Here is a 25,956-nt window from a genome sequence, read left to right as displayed (position 1 = left end):
TCTCTTGCCTAACTGTTAAATAGGTACAGGTACTGTTACCTTTATTTGTGTAGCACCTTTAAAAATAACAGTTTACAGTGCTTTTACATTACATAACACTACATACACACACATAAACAGTATAAATAAAATAAATATTAAATTGATTTGAGGTGCGGACAAAGAAAGAGAAATTAGATAAAGGGATAAAAAACAATAAAAGGATAAAAAAAGACATAAAAGACGGCATCACATTAAGGCCAGTCTATAAAAATGAGTTTTAAAGTGGACCTAGACCTGAAGTTCCAATTAACCCTGTTTTTTAGTGTGTATCTGCGTCATTACCTTGTTTATGAAGCCCTGAAGGTTCTAAACAATCAGTTCAGTCACTGCTGAGAACGCTGTGTTTTATTGTAATCTCAGGCTCAGCGAGATCTCTGAAAAAACCCGGTCCGGTTACGTAAACACCGGTTCTCCTGAACAGCAGATCCTCCTGCTCCGGGCACTAGTCCGGGCACATCCGGTTGCGTACATTGAACCGCAGAAGAAGAATAACGTCCGTTGTGGAGGTGTTTCACGAGCAACAGTGTCTTCTGACTCTGGGTCTGACTCCGGGTCAAAGGTCGTCAAAGGGACTGAGGCGGGGAGTCGTGAAGAAGCTATTTTTAAACACTGTTAAAACAATGTTTTGATAATGAGGAGCAGTGCATCCACTTTTCCAGAGGGGGGCGCTGTGCTTCTGAGAGCGGGTGTGCTGAATATGTCACTTCCGGCTACTGGCCAATCACAAGACAGTTGGGAAGGCTCTACGCTGGCCGGCCAATCACAACACAGTCTGTCTTCTGGGTGTGAGATTTATGTCTGAAATATCGCGGCTGAGCACAGCGTCAGAAAAGTCAGATTTCTATCGGCTCATTTACAGCAACTTGGAGGTTTTTGAGCATAAAAACAAGTGAATGTATGTAAGTAGACCTCCATAACTAACATACATGTGCAACAGGACCACTCTATGTGAGCTTTAAGAAGTGATTTAAAAGAAGACACTAATTCAGCAAGCCTTATCTCGTTTGGGGATCTCGTCACCTATACAATTTGTTTTCCATTAAAAGTTGAACTTTTATTCATCAAAAGAGTTGCAAAATGAATAGTAAATATAGTCAAGACATTGACAAGATAAGAAATAAAGACCCCCAAACAAGAAACCAGAGAATCTGGAGAAAACATGCAAACTCCATGCAGAAAGACCCTTGTTCTGACCTGGGTCTTTTTTTTCTGCCAACATAGCAGCATTTTAAAACACTAGTTTAGAATAATTCAGTTAAAATATGTGGATTCGATGCCCTTAGGCCGGTAAATAATCGTCTATTAAAGGCATGGTCTGGTTCACCAGCTCTGAAGTGCAGTCACAGCCCATAATAAAATCACTAAATGTTCTGTCTCTCCAATTTACAATTCATGCTTGAACTGCAGTACACAGTTTTTTCAATACAGATAATATAATAAGTTAAATATTAGTAATATTTGACTTAACTGAAAATATTTCTACATTTTCTGAGTGTAATTTATAATAATTCTCTGACCAATGAATAAAAAATCTTCAATGATTAATCATCCAAACTCATTAATTGGTCGACCTCGACTCTGGACCCTATTCAATAATATTGAATCCATATATTATATGGATAGTGCATGTTCCAAAGGGTTTATATTTAGTGTCTGAATTATTCAAATGTGTGTTTTTGGGGAATTACATCAATGAAGCTTATTATAGTCACTCCCTTTTAAAAGTCAGGAATCTGCAATGCTATATATTAAAGACCAGCATCGGCCATAGATGACTTGTATAATCTTTATTCCTCTCTTCCTGTCTCTGCAGGTACTTTTAGTTTTTGCCAAAGAGGACAGTCAGAGTAATGGCTTCTACTGGGCATGTGAGAAGGCCAACTTCAGGTGCAGCATGGCGCGGACACCAGAGTCGGCTCTCGAATGCTTCTTGGAGAAGCATCACGACCTTGTCATCATCGACCACAGACATTCCAGACACTTTGACGCTGAAGCACTGTGCCGGTAAGTCTGCTCTCACATCACCGCTGTACCTTTGACTCTGTGTCTTTGTCTGATTTAAATCACTTTATCTGCTTCAAAACGTGCAGATTTTAGCTTATTTGAATCTAAATGTGATTTAACACTTCTGAATAAATGAAGTTTATTTTGGGGAAATGTGTTTTCCAAACTGTTGAACTATCATTTTTGGGGGAAAATCATATTTATCATTCACCATTTATGCCCTTTTAAAAAATAGTTTTCAATTATTTATTCAATTTCATGAATTATCATTGCATCTTTTTAAGCACTTTGTTTGTATTTGACAAACTTGGTTTAATTTGTGACATTTTTCTTTTAGAAAATGTCTTTATAAATAAAGTTGTTATGTCATGTTGTTATTATCATAACTGTGTTGTAAGTATCAGTATGGGCAAATTTCCAATCGTGCTTCCAACCAGGATTAACCGTATCTGTTATCTGATCATTTCAGCCATTTAACAAGTCCTTTTAACTAGTTTAACTTTACCACACTCTTTTAGATGTTATGTTGAACTATTGCTCTTTATATTCTACGTTTAATGACACACAGTTGTCTGCTAGACAAATATAGTTAAAGTAATGAGTGGATAAAAAACATGTCACTGTATATCTTTAAAATATGAATAAATAAATAAATCAATATTTGGTAACGCTTTCTTTTACAGTCCCCTAATTACCAGGTATTTACCTGGTAAATTCATGGTAACACCAAAGTGTTACTAGGTAATTACCAATGGTAATAAGAAAGTAAATACAGTGAAACTGTTGCCAAAATACTGGGCATTTACCTGGTAACTATATAGTTAATTATAGCGTGTTATTACTGCTGTTAATAAGAAGGTATGTACAGCTAAACTATGGCAAAACTATGGTAAATGTAAGTGTATTATTGGGTTATAAACTGGTAATAAGCAGGTACCTACAGTCCCCTAATTACTAGCTATTTACCCAAGGGGTAATCTAACAAACCTAACCCTAAAAATGTGTGTAATTACATGGAAACAAGCTTGGCTTTCTTTTACAGTACAGTTTTACTTTACTTACCGAGTACATTACCGTGCATTACCCAGTATTTTGGCAACGGTTTCACTGTATTTACTTATCTTATTACCCTTGGTAATTACCTAGCAACACTTTAGTGTTACCATGAATTTACTAGCTAAACACCAGGTAATTAGGGGACTGTAAAAGAAAGCGTTACCCAATATTTTAATCTACATTTAGCTTAAACTATTTCATTTATTATTTTGTAAAGCTGTAAAACATTGTTTTTGAGTGAGGTGAATTGAATGCTTTATTTGTTCTAAGAAGAAAAAGAAGAAGAAAAAAGCCCCCCGCGGTCAGGCATCCCTGCTGTAGTGGACACAGTTGGAAGTTAATTTTAATTTGGACTGTTGACTGTTATTAAAGGCCAGTGACATAATCCGAAGCACATGATCTTGACAGGACCAATTATAGAACCTCCTTTTTTCCCTGTGTAATGTTACATTTGGTCACACGTGTGATTAGGACTGTGCGTGGGCACAGACGTCCTCGCTCACATCAGTGCCCGAGTCACGGCAAGAAGAAATGAGCGGTGCCTGCTGCCCATGGCGCTCTATCTTTAGCCCCGGCTTCAAAAACCAAGAACACATTTACAAACATTCATTTGCCCTGCCCTGTGTGTAATGTTAACCCCATTCATTTTGGCCAATCCATATGTTCAATGTACACGCTGGAGCTCAGATGGGGGGGGGGGGGGGTGGGGGGGCGAGGCGAACTAAAGGCCCTTTATGACCACTGGCTGGGGGGGAAACCACAGGCGGATGAGTGGCTCTGTACACAGCATTCTTTCAGAGGTCTAGGCCTCCTCGCAGAGCTCCACCACTGGGCTCTGCCTGCCGAGGAGAATCGGAGCGTGAAAAACTGCAAAATACATTGATTTGATGCCATGGGTTTTTTCCACCGGTGGCTGCTCGCTGGCTAAAAGACTCCCTCTGTTTACATTCAGGTCAATTAGAGCGGCCAACTCTTCAGAAAACACTGTGATAGTCGCCGTTGTGAAAAGGTACGTTGTGATGACTATTGTTAGAATTTAAACCTGCTGATGTTCATCATGTCATTACTGAGGTAATAACATTCTCCTTCTTTTAAAGGCCAGACAGAGAAGAAGCCTCTGTGATGCCCCTGATCAATGCTGGCTTTAATAGGGTGAGCAACACTGTGTGTTCTTTTTTTTTTTTATTATTATGATAAAAAATGTTTTTATTGCAGATACACTACATGGTTTACATCAAAGTTTGTTCACATCCCTTTTTTAAGGCACGAACACAGGAAACACATTGACCACTTAATGAGTGTAATCAGATTTGGCCCTGGAGAAAAGTAATAATAAAATAAGTAAAAACTAAATGAATGAAGGAAGTACGAGTTTCATGTATGCGTATATTCAGACAGCTACACACACACACACTGCACATACATGCTCATATACACACAGTCAGACTAAATGGGGTAAAGTTCATTTAAGAAAGAAAATTCAAATAAATTCTGGTCTAAATCCAAATTCTACAAAATAGAATAGAAAGGAAACACTTTCATACACTTACAAAGCTTCCTATATATACATACATGAGTATATCCACACATCTGTATTTATCACAAAGGACAACTAACATAAATATTCCAGCTGCATATCAGTAATGATAAAAAAAAAGTTTGTTATTTTCTCAACACTGAATCATTGTTAGTCATGGTATCAGAAAATGGCACTTAGTGCATTTACATGACATCAGAAAAGTACTGTAAAAGTGTTGTGTTAGTCTAAAACTGGACTTTTAAAATACTAGTTAACACATGAGTGAAACTGTATGAAATAAAATCAGTCAAAGTCAGTCTAACACATCCAGAACAAGGGGTTTGGGAGTCAAATTATGTCTCACACACGTCACAGAAATAGTAGAAGAAGCCATTTCACAAAAGAGTAAGAAAAAAGTTACACAGACACATGACCATGGTAACAACTACAGTTGAAATGAAAGTATGCACAGTATTGCTATAGTTAGACCAGAATCAATGGATCAGATATCGGAAAAAAGGAAAAACAAACTCCAGTATGACCCAAAAAACCTTTAGTTTACCATAAATGCCTCAAACTAAACTGTTTATTTCTTCTTTATTTTATTCCTGTTACCAACCAGCGTACGTTGGTCTATGACTTAAGGGTGGGAATCACTGGGTATCGTGATAGGTTACACGATACATGGTCCACGATACTGTGATAATCAAGACTATTTACATAGCGATGCATCAAAATATAGCAGCTTGGAAATGTACCGAGTAGTTTTCTTCATCTTTGACTGACCCGTGATGCTTGGTTTTGCCGTCTGACCCCGACATAGAGATATGTGGAGAATGCCAATATGATGGCCTGCTACAATGAGCTGCTACAGTTGGAGCACGGTGAGGTGAGGGCGCAGTTCAAACTAAGGTGAGTGGTGCTTTATCAGCGAGCGGCCGTGTTTAAATTCAAGATTAGTTACATAGAACCCAAAGATAGTGCACACTGTGTGTGTGTAGAGTTTGTTTACGCCGCCATGGTGGCAGGAAAAGAGTTCAGATAAAGCAACATATCACGGAACGTGAATATACCTGACCCTCATAATGTCCTGGGATGATTTCCACCAGAATGGAAACAGCTGCAGTTGACATAATTCCAGATTCCTGCAGTGTCAAATCCAACTGGAGGTTTTGCCATCAAATAAAAATAAAAATTGTTGATTTATATATTGTTTTCCAACTAATTTAAGGCATAAATATTTATTTCCGACTGCGGCTGCTGTTTACTGGTGGAGGTGAGCAGATCCCAGTGATCCAAAGATCACGGTTTGTGTAAACGTGTGATTCTCTGCAAATCTGAAGAGGCAGCTGGTTTTTCACTCTCGGGTTATATATGATTGTGCAACGTTCCCCACTTGAAAATGATTGATTCTCTACGCTCGGAAAAAACACTTTTATGATCCTCTTTTTATTTTATTTTTATTCTCTTCCAAATTTCAGTCCTCAGACATTCCAGTACATTTGCCTCTCTGCTGTTTTGTCCGTCGATGGCCGATCGGAAGGAATTAAGCTAAAGGTGTTTAGTTGAGATCAATGTCCATGTACACATTAAGCAATATTGATCTTATCACTGCTTTTTAGTCATTCATTTTCCTTTGTTGAAAATAAATGATTAAATAATCTTTATCCTCTAAATCAGGGGTGTCAAACTCATTTTCACTGAGGGCCACATCAGCATAATGGTTACCCTCAAAGGGTCAGATGTAACTGTCATAGAGAATAAATGATACTAAATGTAACCAAATATAACGTAAAATAAGGGTAATTACTCTGTAACATATTGCTAAATAACTTTCTGTATTTAATACTTATGCAATTTCACTCGTTGCATGATGCATATACCATGATACACTGTTATCTAGTGGCGGTGCCGTCACTTTGCAGGTAACGCAATTGCCATGCATTGTGGGAAATGTAGTTTATGGTCAACGCACGCCTTAAAGCAGCATAAAACTATTTTAACACAGATTTTAAGACCAATTAATCACTCGCGGGCCACATCTGGCCCCCGGGCCTTGAGTTTGACACATGATAGTGTGTTTCACCACGTGTGCTCTAAACTAAAGTTTTTTCTTTGGTTAGAAAATCTATCCTTTTCAAGTGGGGGACGATTATAGAGAAGTTGACATGCAGTATTGGAACATTCCCTCATCCGACTGTAGAGAACGCGTACGAATCACAATTAAAGCACGTAAAAAAACCCTCGTCCATCTCTTGGGTTCTTCACCTTCTCTATCCACAACTGTTTTGTCCTCTCGGGAAACTATGGCTACTTCACCATCTACATTTTTATGAACACAGCTGGTGAAGTAGCCTGGTATATGCTTTATGCTATCAGTTATGTGGCTTTTCCATTGTACGGTTCTAGCACTGCTCAGCTGGTGAGGTTGTCAAGCTAGCTGAGCCGCTACTAAAATACAGACTGCAGCCGGTCACCGCTTAGTTATAGAGAGCATCGTCATTGGAAGAGTCACGATCGCGACGTCCGACGCGAGAATCAAACCTGCTAGCACACATGTCCGCAAAGCTGCACCGTGGTCCGTTGGTGGGGGTGCAGACATTCCTGTGGAAAGAAATCCAAGAGATGGGAAACATGGACTGATAGAGTCAGTCCCCCCCCCCCGCCCTGTTCTGGTAGCGCGTGGAACGGGACATGAAAATAGTCTGGATTGTCTTCTGCGGGGTGTTGGCAGACAATAATCCTTTATAAACCTGGTGGTTTCATGCAGCGGAGCTGTGACGACCATGTGCACCTTTTGGAGGTGCTGAAATAACGTAAAAAACAATGTGCCGCACACCCAAATCACCATGAGTCGAGAAGACTCCAGTTGTGTTAGAACTGTATTATGGAAAAGCACCATTATGTCGTGTATGTCTGTGGGTTTGAACAGCACGGGGATCGTTTACCGCAGCTTTTTACCACGTACAGTTGATGGATGAACAGATATTTCTACACTGTTTGTTGAAGATTTTAACAATGATTCTGTTGTCTTTCCACATGCACAAGGGCTGGAAATGCTATTTTCACAGCCCTAGAACAAAGCCAGGAGGCCATAGAGATCACATCAGAAGATCAAGTAATTCAAGTGAGTTTCTAATCGACTGTAAAGATTACAGTTATTTTAATGTGACTCATCTCTTTATCTGTGTCTCTCTCTCTTTCCCTCTGTCTCTCTGTCTCCTCGCTAAGTGCCTCTTGGTGTCTTGTGACCCCAGATCTCAGTAGCGATATCTTCAGTCTCTGTCCGTCTGAATGGCTTCTGTTGTTCACATCAAAAACGCTGGAGCCTGTGTTTTTATGTAGAAAATGAAATGTTCTCCGAAATGTCTCTTCTAATTAGTTTTTCTTGTGTGCGGTAAGGGGTCACGATCATAGCGCTGCCTGTGTTTAGACTGTGATTCTTGTTACTTCTCCTTCGCAGTACGTGAACCCCGCCTACGCCTCCATAATGGGCTACCAACAAGGCGAGCTAATAGGGAAGGAAATAATAGAAGTGCCTAAAAGTGAGAAGAATAAGCCTGATCTCCTTGAAACAATAAACTCCTGCATACGGAAAGGAAAGGTAAGACTCGTTAAATCATTTCAGTGTCTGCACTTTGAGGAATAATTGAGTTTAAGTTGAGTTTTGAATGAATGAAGTCTCTACACTGCTCTGCCACGTCATTAAAACCAGTCATCCTTGTCCATAATCAAGGAACTTTGTACGTGTGGTTGCATGAGGTACTGACACATTATCAACTCTCGCTTCACCGAGCATTTGACGGCTTTTGTGAATCAGCCTGTGTTTGCTGAATTTTTGTCTCTGTTAGACGACCTTTTCTAGCCGGAAACTGGGAAGTTTGTAAACTGCTCTCTTCCTGTGCCAAAGTCCATAGAGAAAATCAGCGATTTTACATCTACTGCTGCCTCCGTCAGTGATTCTAAATTTGAATTTGTTATCCCGTGACTTCGGCTTTTGACGTCCTTTGTTCAGATTCACCAAAGTGATTTGAAGTTATCAAACAAGGCAGCAGCAGCAGACGAGTAAACTCCTGCGTCCCCGTGAGCTAAAAAACGAAGATTTTACCGATGGACTTTGGTTGCAGGAGAGTGAGCAGTTTAGCTCGCTCAGCTTAGCTCAGTCAGCAGGATAAAAAATCTGTGTGTCCTTCTGTGCGGCCGTGTTATCACAGATTGCGCGAGTGTTTGGTTCGTGGAAATGACGGCACACTTCGCAGCGTCGGTGCTAATAATGTGTCAATACCACACAACAACCACACCTCACAGAACACTGGAAATAAATTGTAGACTTTTTTAGACATTGTTCAAACAGAGGCATGTCACACCCTGGACCAGATAATGATAAAAGGTCATAGTGATGATGATGATGATAATTGTTATTATAATGTTATTGATTCTTGGGATACACTTGTTACACAACCGTTCCACGTCTCTGTCTTCTTCTCTCGTTTCCACTTAAGTGCAATATTCACATTTATCTGTACTTTACTTTGTTATTTATATTTCTAGCAACGTTTACTTTTACTCGGCTGCATTTCCTGTAACTGTCTTTGTTGCTCGTTGGTAACGGTCTATGTTTATATAGAGCTTTTCTAGTCTTGATGAGCTGCTTTACACTATAGTGTTAGCCATTCACACGCTGGTCATGTGTCTATGCTCAAGGACACGTATAGACTAGCACCGCCAGGAATTGAACCCACAGCCTTCCAGTTGAAAGACAACTCGCCCCTACTCCTCACTTTTTAAATACTTTTTCTTCTAAAACTTAAGTACATTTTATATCAGACAATGACTTTTGATACTGAAGTACAGTAAATATCATATACTTTAAGACTTTTATGTAAGTAATATTATAAAAAAGTGACTTCAACTTCTACCAAAGCCATTTTCTGGAAAAATACTTACTGGTACTTTATACCAGACTGCCCTTTCCTCTCTTCTACCCCAACCTGTCGAGGCAGATCTGAATCTGGTTCCGTCAGAGATTGTGTCCTGTTTAAAAGGGAGGTTTTCTTTCTCCACTGTTGCCAAGTGTATACTCATTGTGTCCGTGTTGGGTTTCTCTATAATAATTGTAAGGTCTTGACCTTGGCATGTATTACCATTATCTTGAGATTATGGTATGTTGTGAATTGGGCGCCATACAAATGCAATTGAATCGAATGTCACTGACCGTGTCTTCAGAGCAGCCAGATTTGCCTTGAAAAGCATCATGGAAATATCTGCCTTTGTTTCTGTGTGTGTGCACCCATGAGTCTGCACCACCACTGGCCAGTAAAGCTCTGTTTCATGTGAATAAGAACAGCGGTTGATGGCCGTGCTGTAATCTTACTACACAGAGAGCGAAGGTCAGTCGCAGTCGGGCCAAACAGCAGGACGGTCCTTTTTTTAGCCACCACAGCAGTCGGTGGGACATGAAAAGAGCCTGCTGGACTCCAGGAGAGCCCCCCCCCCCCCCCAAACTATTAAAGCAGCTTTCTGCTCTCAAATACTCAAACTTTACCACAGGCGTCTCCATGCTCTACTCAGTCCACACCCACGTTTTTTACTGTCCGTCACTACCGTTCAAAAGTTTGGGCTCACTTAGAAATGTCCTTATTTTTGAAGGAAAAGCACTTTTTTCAATGAATCTAACATTAAATAAATCAGAAATACACTCTATACATTGTTAATGTGGTAAACGACTATTACTATACTATTGCTATACGGCTGGTTTTTAATGTAATATGTACATAGGTGTATAGAGGCCCATTTCCAGTGTTCTAATGGTACATTGTGTTTTCTAATCGCGTTAGAAGCCTATTGGATGATTAGAAAACCCTAGAAAACCCTTGTGCAATGATGTTAGCACAGCTGAAAACAGTCGTCAAAATGATTATTTTGAAAAAAAATCATTATTTTCTAATCTTGTCAATGATCTTGACTATATTTTCTATTCATTTTGCAACTCTTTTGATGAATAAAAGTGTGACTTTTAATGGAAAACACAACAATTATAGGTGAGCCCAAACTTTTGAACAGTAGTGTATAGTTTGTAAAATTGTGAACTAAAGGATAATTATTAATGACAAAAAAATGTTATAATGACAACTTCTTCGTCTTTTTTGTGTCTGATACCTCAAACTTGAGTATTACCGTTACCGGTCATTTTAGACCATTTATGAACGTATGAAGCCGTGAATGACACATTTGTGCCGTCATGTCAAAGACATAATTCTCCACTTGTGTCATATATTGTTCTCCTTAAAAAGGAAGTAATAAACAGCCCAAACATGACTCAGCTAACATGCTTTTGCTGACTTTTTATTAACATTTTTACAGAGCTGTTTTTACATTTTTGTTTTGTCCGATATCCGATCCATTGATGTTAAAAATCTGTATGGACAAAAACACGCCTGTTAAACAAAGAGAGGAAGCGAATCCGAAGCAGAACATCGATTATCAATTGTGTGTTATGTGTCTATATATTCATTGAATTATTGCTCAGCAGCCCTGTAATAATCTACATTAAGCAAATTTCATGCACAGTTGTCCGATTTTCTGTTTATTTATATAATGAATTAAATATATATATAAAAAAAAGAAGATGCTTTACATAGTGAAATAAAAAGCCAGTTTTTTTTAGTTTCTGATGTTGCTGGTGGGCAAATGTCATTAAATGTTTGCTAATGTTTTTACATAAAGTCTTTGATTCATTCCCTCTCTGTCTCTTGGCTCTGGTTTGTTATGTTTCAGGAGTGGCAGGGGATTTATTATGCCAAAAAGAAGAATGGAGACAGCATTCAGCAAAATGTGAAGATCACACCTGTGATTGGACAGGGAGGGTGAGTGAGCGACAGCTAAATAACTCACCGGTGCCTAATAATAATAATAATAATAATAATAATGTTTTGTCATTTGCAGAAAAATCAGACACTATGTGTCTATCAACAGGCCTTTAAATGATAATAATAAGGTGAGATGAGTTGAAGTTTAATGATGAGTGACAGGAGGAGGAGTTTTTATTTTGGCCTGCGTTTGTTCAAATGTGCTTCTCTTCTGTGTCCGTGCAGACTGATAAAGCCACTGAACGTGTGCAGGCAGAGTCTCAGACAGGTAAGATCCACCTGAAAGTCTCTTTGTGTCTCTGAAAATAACACAACACTGAACTCTGAGCAACATTATAGTTGATTTATTGGGACAAAATTCTACCTGAACAACTGTGAAGATCAAGCAGGTTGGATTATAGATTAGAGGAATAGTGGTTATGTGTGTGGCACTGTCCAGAGGTGGAAAAAGTACTAAAATATTGTACTCAAGTAAAAGTACCAATACTTTGATCAAGTAGAAGTAAAAAGTAGTTCATTTGAAATGTCCTTTAGGTAAAGGTTACTTAGTTACTTTGCGTGGAGTGTGAGGGTAGTAGAAATATGACAAGGGTCAGAAATCCAAAACTATTTTGGAGCTCACAGGATATTACGTCACTTTTGGCCACGCCCTCTATGTTCACACGTCAGTGCTGGTGATAATCACATCATCATTGGTCTGGTTCTGGTGTATATTTTCTCCCTGTAGGTCTTCATTGTGCTGAATTTTTATTTTTACTCAGTAACGGATAGGATTTATAAAAGTACAATACTTGAGTCAATACGTACTCAAGTAAAATACAAAATCCTGATTTTAAATTGTACTTAAAAAATACAAAATACACAAAAAAGTAATCAATACAGTAACTTGAGTAAATGTATTTCGTTACTCTCCACCTCTGGTAACTGTCATATCATCAACACTCAGGTTTTATCTACTTAACTCGCCAAATAAACTCCACGTCCGCTTAAGTCTACAGTATTTTACATTTAAGAATAGCTTTGCTTCTTTTTCTTCTGCACGAAAACTGTCGTTTATGAACTGATTACTCTCGCGCACCAAAGAGAACTCGTTGTTTGTGCCAAACCGAGTCCAAGATAACGCTTCTAACTGCCTTTCGTGATTTAGTGATGGAGGCAGCAGTCGGTTAATATAAAATTGCTCATTTTCTCTATGGACTTTGGTGCAGTGGGAGCACGGTGAACAAACGGCTGTTTAACAGTGACAGAAAGTGTTGAACATGTTCATGAGACATTGTAGATTTAACCAGATGTAGATTTTAGTCAGCGAGACGTCAGTCAAGAGACTATAATCTGTGTTTCCTGGTGGATCCGTGCAAACGGCACAGTGATAATGAGTCGATACCTCATGCAACACCTCTTCAGAAAAACCTGAACTACCCCTTTAAAACTGATCATTTTACTGCAGTTTTCTCATGAATATAGTCCACTAGTAGTAGAAAACTGAACTGAAAATATCAGTGTGAGTGCAGGTCTTTAAATTATACACAGTTTCAGATGATTTCCAAGTTAATACACAGTCCTCATTTTTACTAATACTTAAATAACATCAAATATTTGTTGGGTACCATAGTCACGACCCAAAATGTGACGCCGTCAGCCTCTTGGATGGATGGTCCTGCTTTATCTGTTCGAGACACATTTTCATACGAATGAAATCTTTCTGTTGTTTCCTCCATTGTTCGCGACTGTGTTTTAAGCTTGTGATTTTGAAAATGCAGCAGCAGCAGCAGCAGCAGCAGCAGCCACGGTTTTGACAGACAAACAAAACGTGGATCATGTCAAATTCTCCTGGGTTTTGTGTGTGTTCTGTCAACAGCTCGGTGAAAAGCAGTGACTTTGTGATGCTGTTATTGGTTTATGAAGAAAGCTTCGGAGCACAGAACAAATTCACGGCAACTCTTTGGCGACACAGAGGTCACATCCTCTAGATCTTTTTAGCGTCTCTAAAGGATGATTATGGCTCGAGAGACTTGTCTGTCATTTTCTACTTAAATACTGTGTAGCATCTAGTGCAGCCAAGAATTTATGATTACATATTATTTTGAAAATGTATTAAAACACCTGTTTAATCCTTTTAAAATACACATCCCGTAGTAGAAATGAAATACCGTCTAATAACTAGACTGTATTTTTTAATCTGTCCACGGTTTTGAATTACTCTTTCAATATTTCTCCAGCAGCAGTGGAGCGCCGCCAGTTGCCTCTTTATTTTGCAGGATGTTTAATATTGATGTGTTTAATTAGATTACCGTATTTCAGTCTCACTCGTGCACTTTCTCTTCCCACGTTTGGCCAATTATTACTGCGTGATTTGAATCTTGTGAGCAACCACAGCGCTAATAATGAAGGTTATACATTGACGCGGCCTGTTTAAAGCTGCAGTGTGTGACTTTTGGAGATTTTTGTTGTTCCGTCATGTCCTGTGTTGTGTCTTCATGAACAAAAACAAAGTAGCTAGTGCTGGGCAGGTTATAGACGTCAACGCCGTCGATGTTAACTTGTTCCCATGAAGACTGACCGGAGAAAGACGCGTGTTGTTAAAATGAGTCTCGAAACGCAGTTTTTTGTGCCGCGGCACCGGAGTCCAGGCACCATTTTACAGTTAGCTCTGTTAGCTGCGTTATCTCCTTTAGTGCCGCTAGCGCGCCGACAGCGGTCTGTTTATTAAACGAAAAGAGCAGCGCTACAAATAACCGGCATACCTGCGTACGTGTGCCTCTGTTTTTAAAGTTTAGCATTACTTTAGAGACTCATTTTAACAATCGGGAGTCGAGTAAAGCCCAATTTATACTTCTGCGTAAAGTGCTCTGCGTAGGTTACACAGAGACTCGGCGTCGACGTAGAGCCTGTCGACACAAAATATTTTTTAAGTCTCCGTCACTCCGTCAAGGGACAACGGAGACGGCAAGGGCTGCGATTGGTCCTCAGGACAGGCCGAGCTAAGCTGCTCTGTGCCGGCTCACAGTGAGCACCGAGCGTCCACAGACATGGAGCTGATCCCCGCCGATAACGTCACTGCCAAACTATAAATACGTCATATCTTAACACACACAGCACATGTTTAGACTCTAAATGGCCAATTTCTCGCCTCAAATTATCTTAAAACTGCGTTCCGGGACACAGAAAAGTGAGAAACGGGCGCTGTTTCAACAACAACAGTCTTTCTCTCTCTTTCTTTCTCGGACGCCATTGCTCACTGTAGCCAGAAGCACAACAACCTTGCGCAGCGACCCCTACTGATCGGGCGGGAAATTGCAGCGCCTATCCGTCACCACGACGCAGAAGTATAAAGGCTCGAGTGGTCCACGTGGTGACGCAGACGGATAACGCATTACGCAGTCGGGGTTAGTATAATGTGGCCTTAAGCGTGACGTCACACGTGTCTTTTTGTGGTCAGTCGTCGTGGAAACGTGCCATGCGTTGCCAAACGTTGAAGCACTAAAAGTAACATTACTTGTATTGACTTGTCTTGTCTTGCGAGCAGATAATTTGAGCAGTAATATTCACTCCTGAAAACTTTCTTGGGTTCTTCCGTGTGTGCAGTGCGCACCGATACGCCGAATCAGCATCGTGTGAAGTCGTACGACGGCGGCCTGAATGATAGACGCGTTTGTTTACGTTGAAAAGATCACACTCTACGGCTTCAAGGCACTTGCTATCCTATCTGTCAAGGACACGGAAAACTGGGGCCAAAGTCAGTCGCGTCACTTCAAACTCCAGCTGTGTTTGTGTGAAAGTGTGTGCGCACGTATGTGTGAATGTGTTAACGCGAGGTGTTTTCTTCTCCCCAGACGTCCAATCCAGTAAGCACAAAGACCGCAGGAAAGGCTCTTTGGACGTCAGATCCACGACGTCTCGGGGGAGCGATGGTGAGAGTGAAGGGAGATGGCGGGTGGAAATTCTCTGTTGTGTTCCTCGACAGCTCATGACACCTTTCCTTGTTGACTGTTTGCGTTTACATGCTGATTGGACAAACAAGCTCGTTAGAAAGTTGTCGAGGAAAACGCTGGCTAACTTGTTTTTGAGTTTTGTGTCAAAGTTGCGTAAACTTTAGGTCGTTTATTTTGCTGTTGATGTTGTTATTCTGCTTCTGTTTGGTCGTCCTGAACAGAAATGAGGTAATATTATTTATATGCTGCGTCCTCTGTGAAGCAAGACTACCAGACCTAACTGAAGTCTGGACTAGAAGTTTCACTCTTCATGGGCGCTTATTCGTGTTTTCAGTCACACTTCAACCGGTTTGCAGCCACATCTCTTTACTTTCACAACGTTGTTTAGGGTTAGGGTCAAAATATCGATTTGGTGATGTATCGTCTTCCTCTTGCAATGAGATAATCTTGCAAATTAGATGTTTTAATGAACAAATTAAGGTGCTCTAGAGTAAACAGTTCATGCCCAGTTTGAAATGAATGAAATGAAAGCTACCTGGAGAAGAAGAGGGGAGTTTACAGCGGGATAATGGCGGAGAAAGCCACATTAAGAGATGCTCCATCCACTGTCAATACATAGACTTAATGTAATTTGTTCTCTATGCTGTGAATAAATAGAGAAATCCTGCACTTTCAACTTTTCATAGACGTTTTTTTCTCCTTCATTTAGACGGATATTGTGAGGTATGATTGTCTTGCAACATATCGATGATGACAGAATGGTTGTATCGTGACATGTGTTGCTATATTGAGAGTCATGAGGAGCTGATGGGCTTAGTCAACTCATTTGACAATTAACAAACGTTACAAACTTCGTCTTTGTCTTTGTTTTCAGGGAGCTCACAGCGAAGACACTCCTCGATGGCCCGCATCCACTCCATGACTATCGAAGCTCCCATCACCAAGGTGGGTTCATGTTCCTTCCGTATCACATGATAAGAGCCTTGTACACTTGTAGAGGATGATGTTCTTGTATCTCATGATCCAACTCTTTGGGTTATAAAGCTGCCACGTCCACCACCAGCTCTTCCTTTACAGTGACCAGAGTCTGGGGCCATGCATGGACCATGTCAAGCGGAGATAGGCCCCGATTAGAATGTCACATTTCACGCACAAGACAGGAAAGCATTGCTGGACCAGAATGACCAGCTGTTTCTGTGGTTTATGTCATTCTGCAGCCCGGATAGTTGGAAACAGAGAAAGTCCCCCGGGGGGGTGTGTGTGGGGGGGGGGGGGGGTGGTGGGTCAGATGACACACTGCAGTTCCTCTGTTGTATCATTTGACTGTGTCAGTCGGTCCCTGAAGGCATCGTCTTCACCAGAATAAAGGCGCTAATAGAACTGCTCGTACTGCACATGTTTGTGTTCAAATCCGTGAGATATGGCTTGTGTTCTGGCACATGTTTGCTCAAGTCGCCACAGGTGGCCATTGTCAGAGAAAATATACCCTTTTTTTTTTTTCCTTTGAGAGACACAGAGTGCATCTTATATGCTTTTCCTTTCCTTCACATTTGTAACTACTGCTTCTTTTAAATCCAATTCCATTCTATATGAATCAGTATGCAGCAGCTGCAGAGGTCAGTGAAGCACTGGACATTGGAGTTAAACAGCTATTTAAACATATATATGTACATATAAATACATACACTGTATATAGTGCTTGCTTCTAGAGCTGCAACTAACGATTATTTTCGTAATCGATTAATCTGTCGATTATTTTCTCGATTAATCGATGATTCGTTTGGTCCATAAAATGTCCGAAAATGTTAAAAAAACGTTGATCAGTGTTTGTCAAAGCTGCGAATTATGATGTTCTCGAAAGTCTTATTTTGTTCACAAACCAAAATGATTCATTTTTAATGATTTCTTTGTTATGTGGAGCAAAGAAACATAAGAAGCTAAAACAATCAGAAATCTTGTTTTAATAATAAAAAAAAGCTTCAAACCGATTATCATTTATCAAAAAAGTTGGCGATTAATTTAGTAATCGATTAATAATCGATTAATCGTTTCAGCTCTACTTGCTTCACTGTGTACAGACTGTAAAAATAAATAAGAATAAGAATCAACAACAGGATTTAGCTTATATAGTAATGGTCGGCTGTTTATTTCCTCTAATGGAGCATAGCTGGAGAATAAGTTTTAGAAATTGCTTGAAATGGCTGTTGGTGATAAATGCATCAGCGCAAAATGTGTCGTTAACAGCATCGTACCTTAAAACGTGTAAAATGACAATATCAGACTAGATAACGAATCACCCAATACTGACAATATCTGATGGTGTTATTCTTACAGTCAATCATCAGGACAGTGTGTGTCCTCGACTATAGGCTTCAAAAACCAAAACAACAAATTTGATTTCAGCAAACCCTCTTAATGGCACTTTTCCATTATACAGTTCTAGCACAACTCAGCTCAACGCTGTCCTTTTGTATGCTTTTCCATTAGCAATAGTACCTGGTACCTAGTGAGTATGAGTCATGAAATCTTGAAAAATGTGCATTAATCTCCCACATTTAGCAAGGACAGTTCTAATTTCGGTTGTATAACGACAACAAAATAAACATTTCATTTCATTCGCTCATTGTAATGATTTGAAAAGACCTGTTTTGCCCGTCGCTAGTTTGTACGTCTCGCATACGAAAGGACGTCGGTCGCTCACTGCAGTTACGTACAGCCGTGCTATGGCGACCCTGCCCATGATGAGTAATGGAAAATGACGTGTCTGATACTGAAACCGTGCCGATCCGAACTCAGTAAAAGAAAAAGCGCAGTAAATGTAACATTCTGGCACTTAAAATACTCCGGGTCAGTTGGTAAGTGCCTAATGTGCCTAATATTCCAGTTCCTGCCAATAAACCTTCCTTTAAATGTTGTACACTGGACGCTTTTTTTAAATGTATTTCTCTGTTTTTGTCTTCCAGGTAATCAACATCATCAATGCAGCACAGGAGAGCAGTCCCATGCCTGTGGCAGAAGCCTTGGACCGGGTACTGGAGATCCTGAGGACCACTGAGCTCTACTCCCCGCAGCTGGGCACCAAGGACGAAGACCCCCATACCAATGACCTGGTGGGGGGGCTCATGACGGTGAGGGCAGAACTATATGGTTCAAAAATGGCTTCTGACGTTAATCGGTCAACTTATCGTTTAGCGGAATTTCTAGACACGGAGACGGATTAACAGACAGCAACGGTGAAGTACAGAAGTAGAGAGAGTGCCAAGTTGGCAGTCTTGGCAACAACCCCAAAGGAAGTGTTAGATTGTCCTTTGTGCTCCTGTAGGCTGGAGAGGAAAGCCCACCCCACCCTCTCTCTCTATCTCCCCCTCCCTCCCTGCACATAGTCACACTCACATGAACCTCTTCCTCTCGACTCCGCGGGCCTGGAAACATCCTGTTCTTTGGATCAGATGAATACGCACGGCTTTACTTATACATTTGCGCTTGTGTCACATGTCATTTTGTCCCCGCACTGGCAGAACACATGAAACTGGAAACCCACGAGGGTGTCGGTTCGTGACGCGCCTCCGAACCCGTTTGCGTTGGTGTTTTCTCGGGCTTTGTAAATTCCCGGCGTGTGACGGTGACGCCGTGTCCCGGGTGTGAACTCAGAGTCGACATTAAGAGAAGAGCTGTCATCTTTCTGGGGAGATAGTCTTAAAATAGTCAGTGTGTACAGAGGCAGCGCCACCATGAGACAATGCTCGGGTCAAAGATGAGCCAGACTCCATTTCCTTTTTTTTTTTTCACTTGTGAAGTAAACATTTCACTCTGCGAGCGACACACACACACACACACACACACACACACACACACACCCGCTGTAATCATCACACCCAAAAATATACATGGGCTGTATGATTTGTATGAAGTGGTAAAAATACTATTTAAAATGTGTTTAATCCTGTTTTCTCTGTATCATAGCAGTGACATGGCGTCCTATTTAATTAAAATGACATTAAAATCTTTCTTACAAGTGACATCAAGTCAAGACAAAGTCAATTCTTGTCACAGTTTGACTTTTTTAGGGGTCACCAGAGACACCAACCGTACCATTTTATCGCGATATTTAAGTCACGATGTGATATTTAAGTCACTGTGCGATATTTCTCAACTCATCTCAACTCTATATATGTATATACATGAGTCCAACTCAATCTGAATTAAAGGTCAAGGAGAAAAAGTAGGTTTTTATCGTGCTGGTATTATCACATAGTCGTATATTGCGATATGAAAGTGAGCACTTGGCACCATCTAGTGGACTGAAACGTCAATTTATTCATTTTTAACGCTTACGTTTTGACATAGGGTCATTAAAATTAGATTAAAATCTGTTTTTTTTAAGTGACATCCACTCGAGACGAAGTCTAAAGACTTTTTTAGGGCTGAGAATCACCAGAGACCACCACGCGATATTATTGCGATATTTAAGCCAAGATACGATATTTCTCAACTCATCTTAACTCAAGTTTTATAAAATAAAAGAACGTGAAAACAGGAGTCCAACTTGACCTGAAGAAGGCAATCAGACACGGTAGCCTTCACCCCATTCACGCAACAAGCCTCTGGCGGCCTCTGTTGGTCATTTTGGCAAGTGCGGAAACACAGACAGACAGACACACAGAGCCACTAAAAACAATACTTCACTCCCACTCGATGGAGGTAAAGATTAAACGTCAAGTGGATCATGACATCGCAAAATACTATTTGTTGAGTATTTGCACGATCGTTTATTGCGATAATCTTACACAGCAGCTCCAGTGAGAGCGCACACTTGGCACCATCTAGTGGTCCGAAACGTCATATTTTTTTTTTGCATTCGATGAAATGAAATGAATCCAGACCAGATCTGCGACATTTGTTCTCGTTCTCGCTGACGTCACAGTGAGGAATGCAGCCACGCCGCCGTACAGCAGACGCACATCAGACGCACAACGTCTTACTGCAGCTCAACATGTTCGTCATTGTTAACATGCCGACATTGATTAATGAGCCTGACATTAAATAAAAAAAAGTGTCACACGATGATGTCGCATGACCTGGTTTGACACGAGAAGAGAAGGTGAAGTTGCACTCGGTTCATCTTTTCTTTTAATATTCTTAATATGGTTGTGTGTCATACACGGATAATACTAAAAAAATATTCATTACTGTTTTTAACTGCTTCACTAATAAGCTGTATTTTTATATTAATTTGCACTAATTTTACATTTTCAATGACTTCCTTTAACTGTTTATTTATTCCCTTGAACCCTTTTTAATGGTTTTATTCTCATTAATTTGTCGATGTCTTTTATTATGTTGTTTGAATTTAAAAAAATGTTGGTCAACTTTGTATTGATTTCTTTCAATTCTGGCTGAAACACTCGTTCGATTTATCGATTATTAATGTTTGATTAAATTAAAAAAATAATCCAAATTAATTTTCAGATTTTTCAGCTTATTAAATGTGAATTTTTCCTGATTTCTTTGCTCCATGAATAATTTTCACTCAATTAATCTAGGAATAGTTGAGTTCATGAGAAAATAATCTCCTTTTTGCAGCTCTAGTTGTTTTTAAATGTTTCTGTGCAGCTCCTCAAATCCACCTTTATGGATAAAAAGTGCTTTATTCGGTAAAGTGCCTGAGAAAAGACACTGGGTGTCAATAAAGCTGCCACAATGTACATTTTGTGCACATTTTTCTATTTGTTAACACACAAACACAAATCTTTAATGTACTGTAGGTCTTTATTGAATCCACAGACGGTCATTGACGATCACCTGACCGGGTGATGTTTTGAATGTCTCTCCTTTTTTTACTTGCCAACGCTGACATGAATGACTTTGTGAACTGTACGTATTCAGTCAAGGTTTTTGTGCTCTTGCTTCCTCAGTCACTCACTCGCTGTCTTTCATGTTCACAGGATGGTTTACGCAGATTGTCAGGAAATGAATACATACTTTCCACAAAACGTGAGTTGACACAAACGCGTACAGGATGACGTGACGTGACATGTTTTTCAACTTTTCTGACTGTTTTCGAAGAGTTGCATGTCTCACTCTTTTTTTCTGTATAAACCCTGTGCTGCTGCACTCTTTTTTTCTTCACCTCCTCCTCTCTCTCTCTCTATCTCTGGTCTGTGAATGACTCCTCTCTTCCTCTGCTCACAGAGCCTCACCACATCCCCAGTCACCTGACGACCCCGCTGTCGTTAAACGACATCCCCCCTCATATCGCCGAGACCATGGAGAATGAGGACTCGTGGGACTTTGACATCGTCAACTTGGAGTCCGCGACCATGAAGCGGTGAGGCAGCGACGGGGGGTTATGGGCAACTCGAGGCACCGTGTCTAATTTTATTTTGTGTTGTAAAAGAGAGTTTCTCTTTAAAAAGCGCACCATGTTGAATCCTCCCCACAGGCCTTTGACCTACTTGGGCCTGAAGATCTTCTCCCGCTTTGGGGTCTGCGACTTCCTCAGCTGCCCCGAGGCGACCTTGCGGTCCTGGCTACAAGTGATTGAAGCAAACTACCACTCCACTAACTCGTACCACAACTCCAGCCACGCAGCTGATGTCCTGCACGCAACGGCTTATTTCCTCTGCAAGGAGAGGGTCAAGGTGAATGAGCAAACAGGCGTTACTCATAATACGGCGTGCAGTCTTTAAAATGGATGTAAAACCTGCTTAGGTGTAAACATCATTAATAATAGTGTCTGTTTTTGTCTTATTTGATATTTAATCAGACAAAACAGGCAATTTAAACACTTAACCTTGGGTTTCTAATCACTTTTCCTGACATTTTAATTATCCAAGCTATTTATTGCTATAATAATAATTAGGGATATTTTGATTTTCAAACAAGGCAAGCTGATGAAGATGCTCTATATGTTTCAGCACAGTCACTGAAAATCACTTTATTGACTTGTTTTAAGGCTGCCGTCTTTTTGTTTTTCAATTTTCATGAATGTTAAAACTGTGGAAGTTCCTCCGCCGTCCACTGTCACTGGCTCTGGTCTTTGCTCTCGTCTTTGCTCACTCTTGACTGTCAGGTGTCGTCCGTCCTGTCTAAGCCGACTTTAGTTTTTCCTAGAGAGTTGTGGGTTTTCTCCCAAGTGTGTCAGTGGCTCAGCAACCGTGGGTTGACGGTGATGAGCACCAGCTAAGCTCATTAACAAACTGTCTATTTGTGATCCCAGTGGAGAGGATCCTTCAATGGTTTAGCCAACTGCAGAGTTACATCACCCAAGGTTAATGAATTCCTGGAACTCTGCACTCACCAGAACATACTTTTTCAAAACCAAGACATAGTTTTTTTTTCTACATTATTTCTTTCTACTATTAAGATATTTACACGTGGAGAAAAGCCTATACATTTTTTTTTTTTTAAAGAATTACAAAATAATATTTTTACACAGTTCTCCACAAGGAAATATTTTTGTTTTTGTGTGTCATTTATTAAAGAAATAACATCAAAGCAGAGATGGAAGACTTCACCCAATTTACGCAACAAGCCTCTGGCGGCCTCTGTTGGTCACATTGGCAAGTGCAAGTGTGGAAGCACAAATAAACAGACAGAGATTTAAGATTTAAGACAAGTGTGTGTATGTGTGTGTCAATGAGCAGTAAAGATAACTATAATATGATAACTAATAAGTATGACAATAGTAGAAATACTATTAATAACAACAATAATGGAAGTAAGAGTAGTAATACTAACAACAACTATTATAAAAATAAATATTATATTTATAATATAATATATTATAATATATATTTGCCCAATTGTCGCTGTATATCGGTAGCACCCATTATCCGGTGTGACATTTTAAATATACACATTTTATCTCTTTGTGTATAATTCTTTGTCACATTTTATTTTATGGAAAATTCTTCTTTTTGTAATGTTTAATAATTACACTTATTTTATGACTTTCTTTAAATGTGTATGATGAATGAATGAATGCATGCACCTTAAAGCGATGTACAATGACAATAAAGAATCTACTCTAATCTTCATCTTAATCTCGCCGCTCGACAAATTCAAGTTATTAGTGGAGCTGTATGTGCCTGATAAATACAAAGACAGGGTTGTAAAATATCACAGCAAATGTAAAAATTCCATCCTCACCGTTTCGTCTTTGTGCGCCGACAGCAAAGTTTGGATCCCATCGACGAGGTGGCCGCGCTGATCGCCGCCACCGTCCACGACGTGGACCACCCGGGCCGCACCAACAGCTTCCTGTGCAACGCGGGCAGCGAGCTGGCCATCCTCTACAACGACACGGCCGTGCTGGAGAGCCACCACGCGGCGCTGGCCTTCCAGATCACCACGCGTGACGACAAGTGCAACATCTTTAAGAACATAGAAAGGTGAGGGGGGAAACGTCTCTGTTGAGGTTAAGTCTCTCGATTCATCCATTAAAATTTTACTTGTATACTGAATTATCCCAAAGAAATGACTTGAAGGGTCCCCCTGGATATTTTTAATCTTATAGAATCCTAAAATCCAAAATATTACACATTTGTTTCACTAAACACATGCTGTAAATCTTCATGTGGCCATGACGTGAGTGAGTAAAGCTTGTTTGCCATGCTGCAGTGATCATTTCATCAGTTTTAAAATAAATAGAAGAAAAAAACATGTTAGTTTAAAGGGACAATATGTAGTATTTATGGGTTTATATAACCCAAAATCCACTTTTTTATACATATTATGTGCTCCTGCATTGTCTAGTCGCTGTATAATAGTTTTTGTTTCATTTTCGTAGTGTTTCAAAAAGTTATGTAAAATAACATGGTCGCGGGCCGCGGTTGCATAGCCACTGTTAGCAGAGAGACGCCATGTTTCTACAGGAGCCTGTAAGGACAAACGCGAGAGAACAAATCAAGCGTCTCTTTACTTGTAGCTGAAGTCCCGCCTCCTCTCTAGTAGCTCCGCCCTCTCCCTCGCCTCACGAACCTCATCTGCTGACACACGGAGAAAGACGTCGAGGACGACATTTGACCTGCTGAGGACACCGTAGCGCTCAGGGAAGGGAGGGGGTGAGCAGAGGAGCAGGTCTTTGTTGTAAATTTCAGCCTCTCCTCTAGATGGCACTATAAACTACTTACTTCACCTTTAAGTGGGACATCAAAAAAAAATGTTTAATGCTGTTAACTAGAGAGAAATTGAGAAACAAATGGGCACAACAAAATACCAAGGAAATTACTGAATGAATAAGAATAATACAGATAAAATAAATATGTCACATTTAACATTTGTCTCTGGTTTCCTGGTTATAAGAATCTCTGTCCCAAACCAGTGAGAGAGTTTCAGGATGTACAAGGCTGCAGCAGCGTCTCTGAAACAAATATCTGCCAAGATCTCAAGTGTGGTACTGTGTGCTCAAAAGACAAATATTTAACTGTGTGTGTGCAGTGCAACCTAACACGCAGGTTCAGAATCAATTCATTCGCAGATTTATTTGGTTTATTGACCGATGAGCCAGAGAAATGTCAAAAAGGTTGTGATGAACGAGCCCAATATGAAGTCTTCGTACATTCATTTAGTTCCGTCCGTCAAACAACGCCGTAGGTTCATGACAAACACAATAAGATTGAATTTTGTTCAACAGCCAAATTTGTTTTTAAAACGTTTTTTAAGGCCTTGTCCACACGGAAACACACAACTGTTTTTGTTTTTCAGTCTTAAAATGTTTTCTGTAAACACATAATTTCAAGAAATGTCTTCATATACAGGTGTAGTGAACATGCCAGGCCTCTATGGGCTGGGTTAGGGTATTTCAACTTTTCATCTCATAATTTCAACTTCTTATTTCATAATTTCGACTTTTTTAATCTCATAATTTTGATTTTTTTTTCATAATTTCAACTTTTTTATCTCATAATTTTAACTTTATCTCATATTTTAGAATTTTTATCTCATAATTTTCGACTTTTTTAATCTCATAATTTTGAATTTTATCTCATAATTTCAACTTTTTTTATCTCATATTTTAGAATTTTTATCTCATAATTTTCGACTTTTTTAATCTCGTCATTATGACTTTATCTCATAATTTCAACTTTTTTATCTCATAATTTCAACTTTTTTATCTCATAATTTCAACTTTTTTATCTCATATTTTAGAATTTTTATCTCATAATTTTCGACTTTTTTAATCTCATAGTTATGGCTTTTTATCTCATAAAAGACTTTGAGGATATTATCAAGGCTAACTAAGTTTTACCTATTTGTTTTGTTTGATGGTGAAAGAATATACAAAACTTTTGTGGATTCTCATAAACCAGAAATACTTCTTGCTGCAATAGTTTTCATGTCATTAATTGACGGTCAAATCAGTGCGTTGTATGTGCTAGAAAAAAAAGCTGTTCTCAGAAATATTGTGTGGACAAATTAATTCTGCATATTATGTATGAATGAAAGCAAGTTTACTGTGTGTGTGTGTGTGTGTGTGCGTGTGTTAATGTGATTTGTGTCCCAAAGCAGAATGTCTCACATGTGCTGGTCG

At 39.7% G+C, this 25,956-nt stretch overlaps 1 protein-coding gene across 1 annotated transcript in view; it reads left to right on the top strand.

Moving 5' to 3' along the window:
- Nucleotides 1-25,956, top strand: part of pde8a (phosphodiesterase 8A) — a 78,802-nt gene that overhangs the window by 48,383 nt on the left and 4,463 nt on the right. The window contains exons 3-18 of the mRNA XM_083901215.1: nucleotides 1,856-2,046; nucleotides 4,055-4,111; nucleotides 4,200-4,254; nucleotides 5,445-5,533; nucleotides 7,670-7,748; nucleotides 8,085-8,225; nucleotides 11,399-11,487; nucleotides 11,567-11,618; nucleotides 11,716-11,758; nucleotides 15,324-15,401; nucleotides 16,297-16,367; nucleotides 18,386-18,550; nucleotides 21,368-21,416; nucleotides 21,615-21,750; nucleotides 21,865-22,063; nucleotides 23,598-23,815. Of these exons, the coding sequence (XP_083757341.1) occupies nucleotides 1,856-2,046; nucleotides 4,055-4,111; nucleotides 4,200-4,254; nucleotides 5,445-5,533; nucleotides 7,670-7,748; nucleotides 8,085-8,225; nucleotides 11,399-11,487; nucleotides 11,567-11,618; nucleotides 11,716-11,758; nucleotides 15,324-15,401; nucleotides 16,297-16,367; nucleotides 18,386-18,550; nucleotides 21,368-21,416; nucleotides 21,615-21,750; nucleotides 21,865-22,063; nucleotides 23,598-23,815 (1,712 nt within the window). The remainder of the gene's footprint in view (nucleotides 1-1,855; nucleotides 2,047-4,054; nucleotides 4,112-4,199; nucleotides 4,255-5,444; nucleotides 5,534-7,669; nucleotides 7,749-8,084; nucleotides 8,226-11,398; nucleotides 11,488-11,566; nucleotides 11,619-11,715; nucleotides 11,759-15,323; nucleotides 15,402-16,296; nucleotides 16,368-18,385; nucleotides 18,551-21,367; nucleotides 21,417-21,614; nucleotides 21,751-21,864; nucleotides 22,064-23,597; nucleotides 23,816-25,956) is intronic.

This window comes from Microchirus variegatus (assembly GCF_963457635.1).
Source record: "Microchirus variegatus genome assembly, chromosome: 14".
Classification (NCBI taxonomy): Eukaryota; Metazoa; Chordata; class Actinopteri; order Pleuronectiformes; family Soleidae; genus Microchirus; species Microchirus variegatus.
This window is presented reverse-complemented; position numbering and strand designations above follow the sequence as displayed.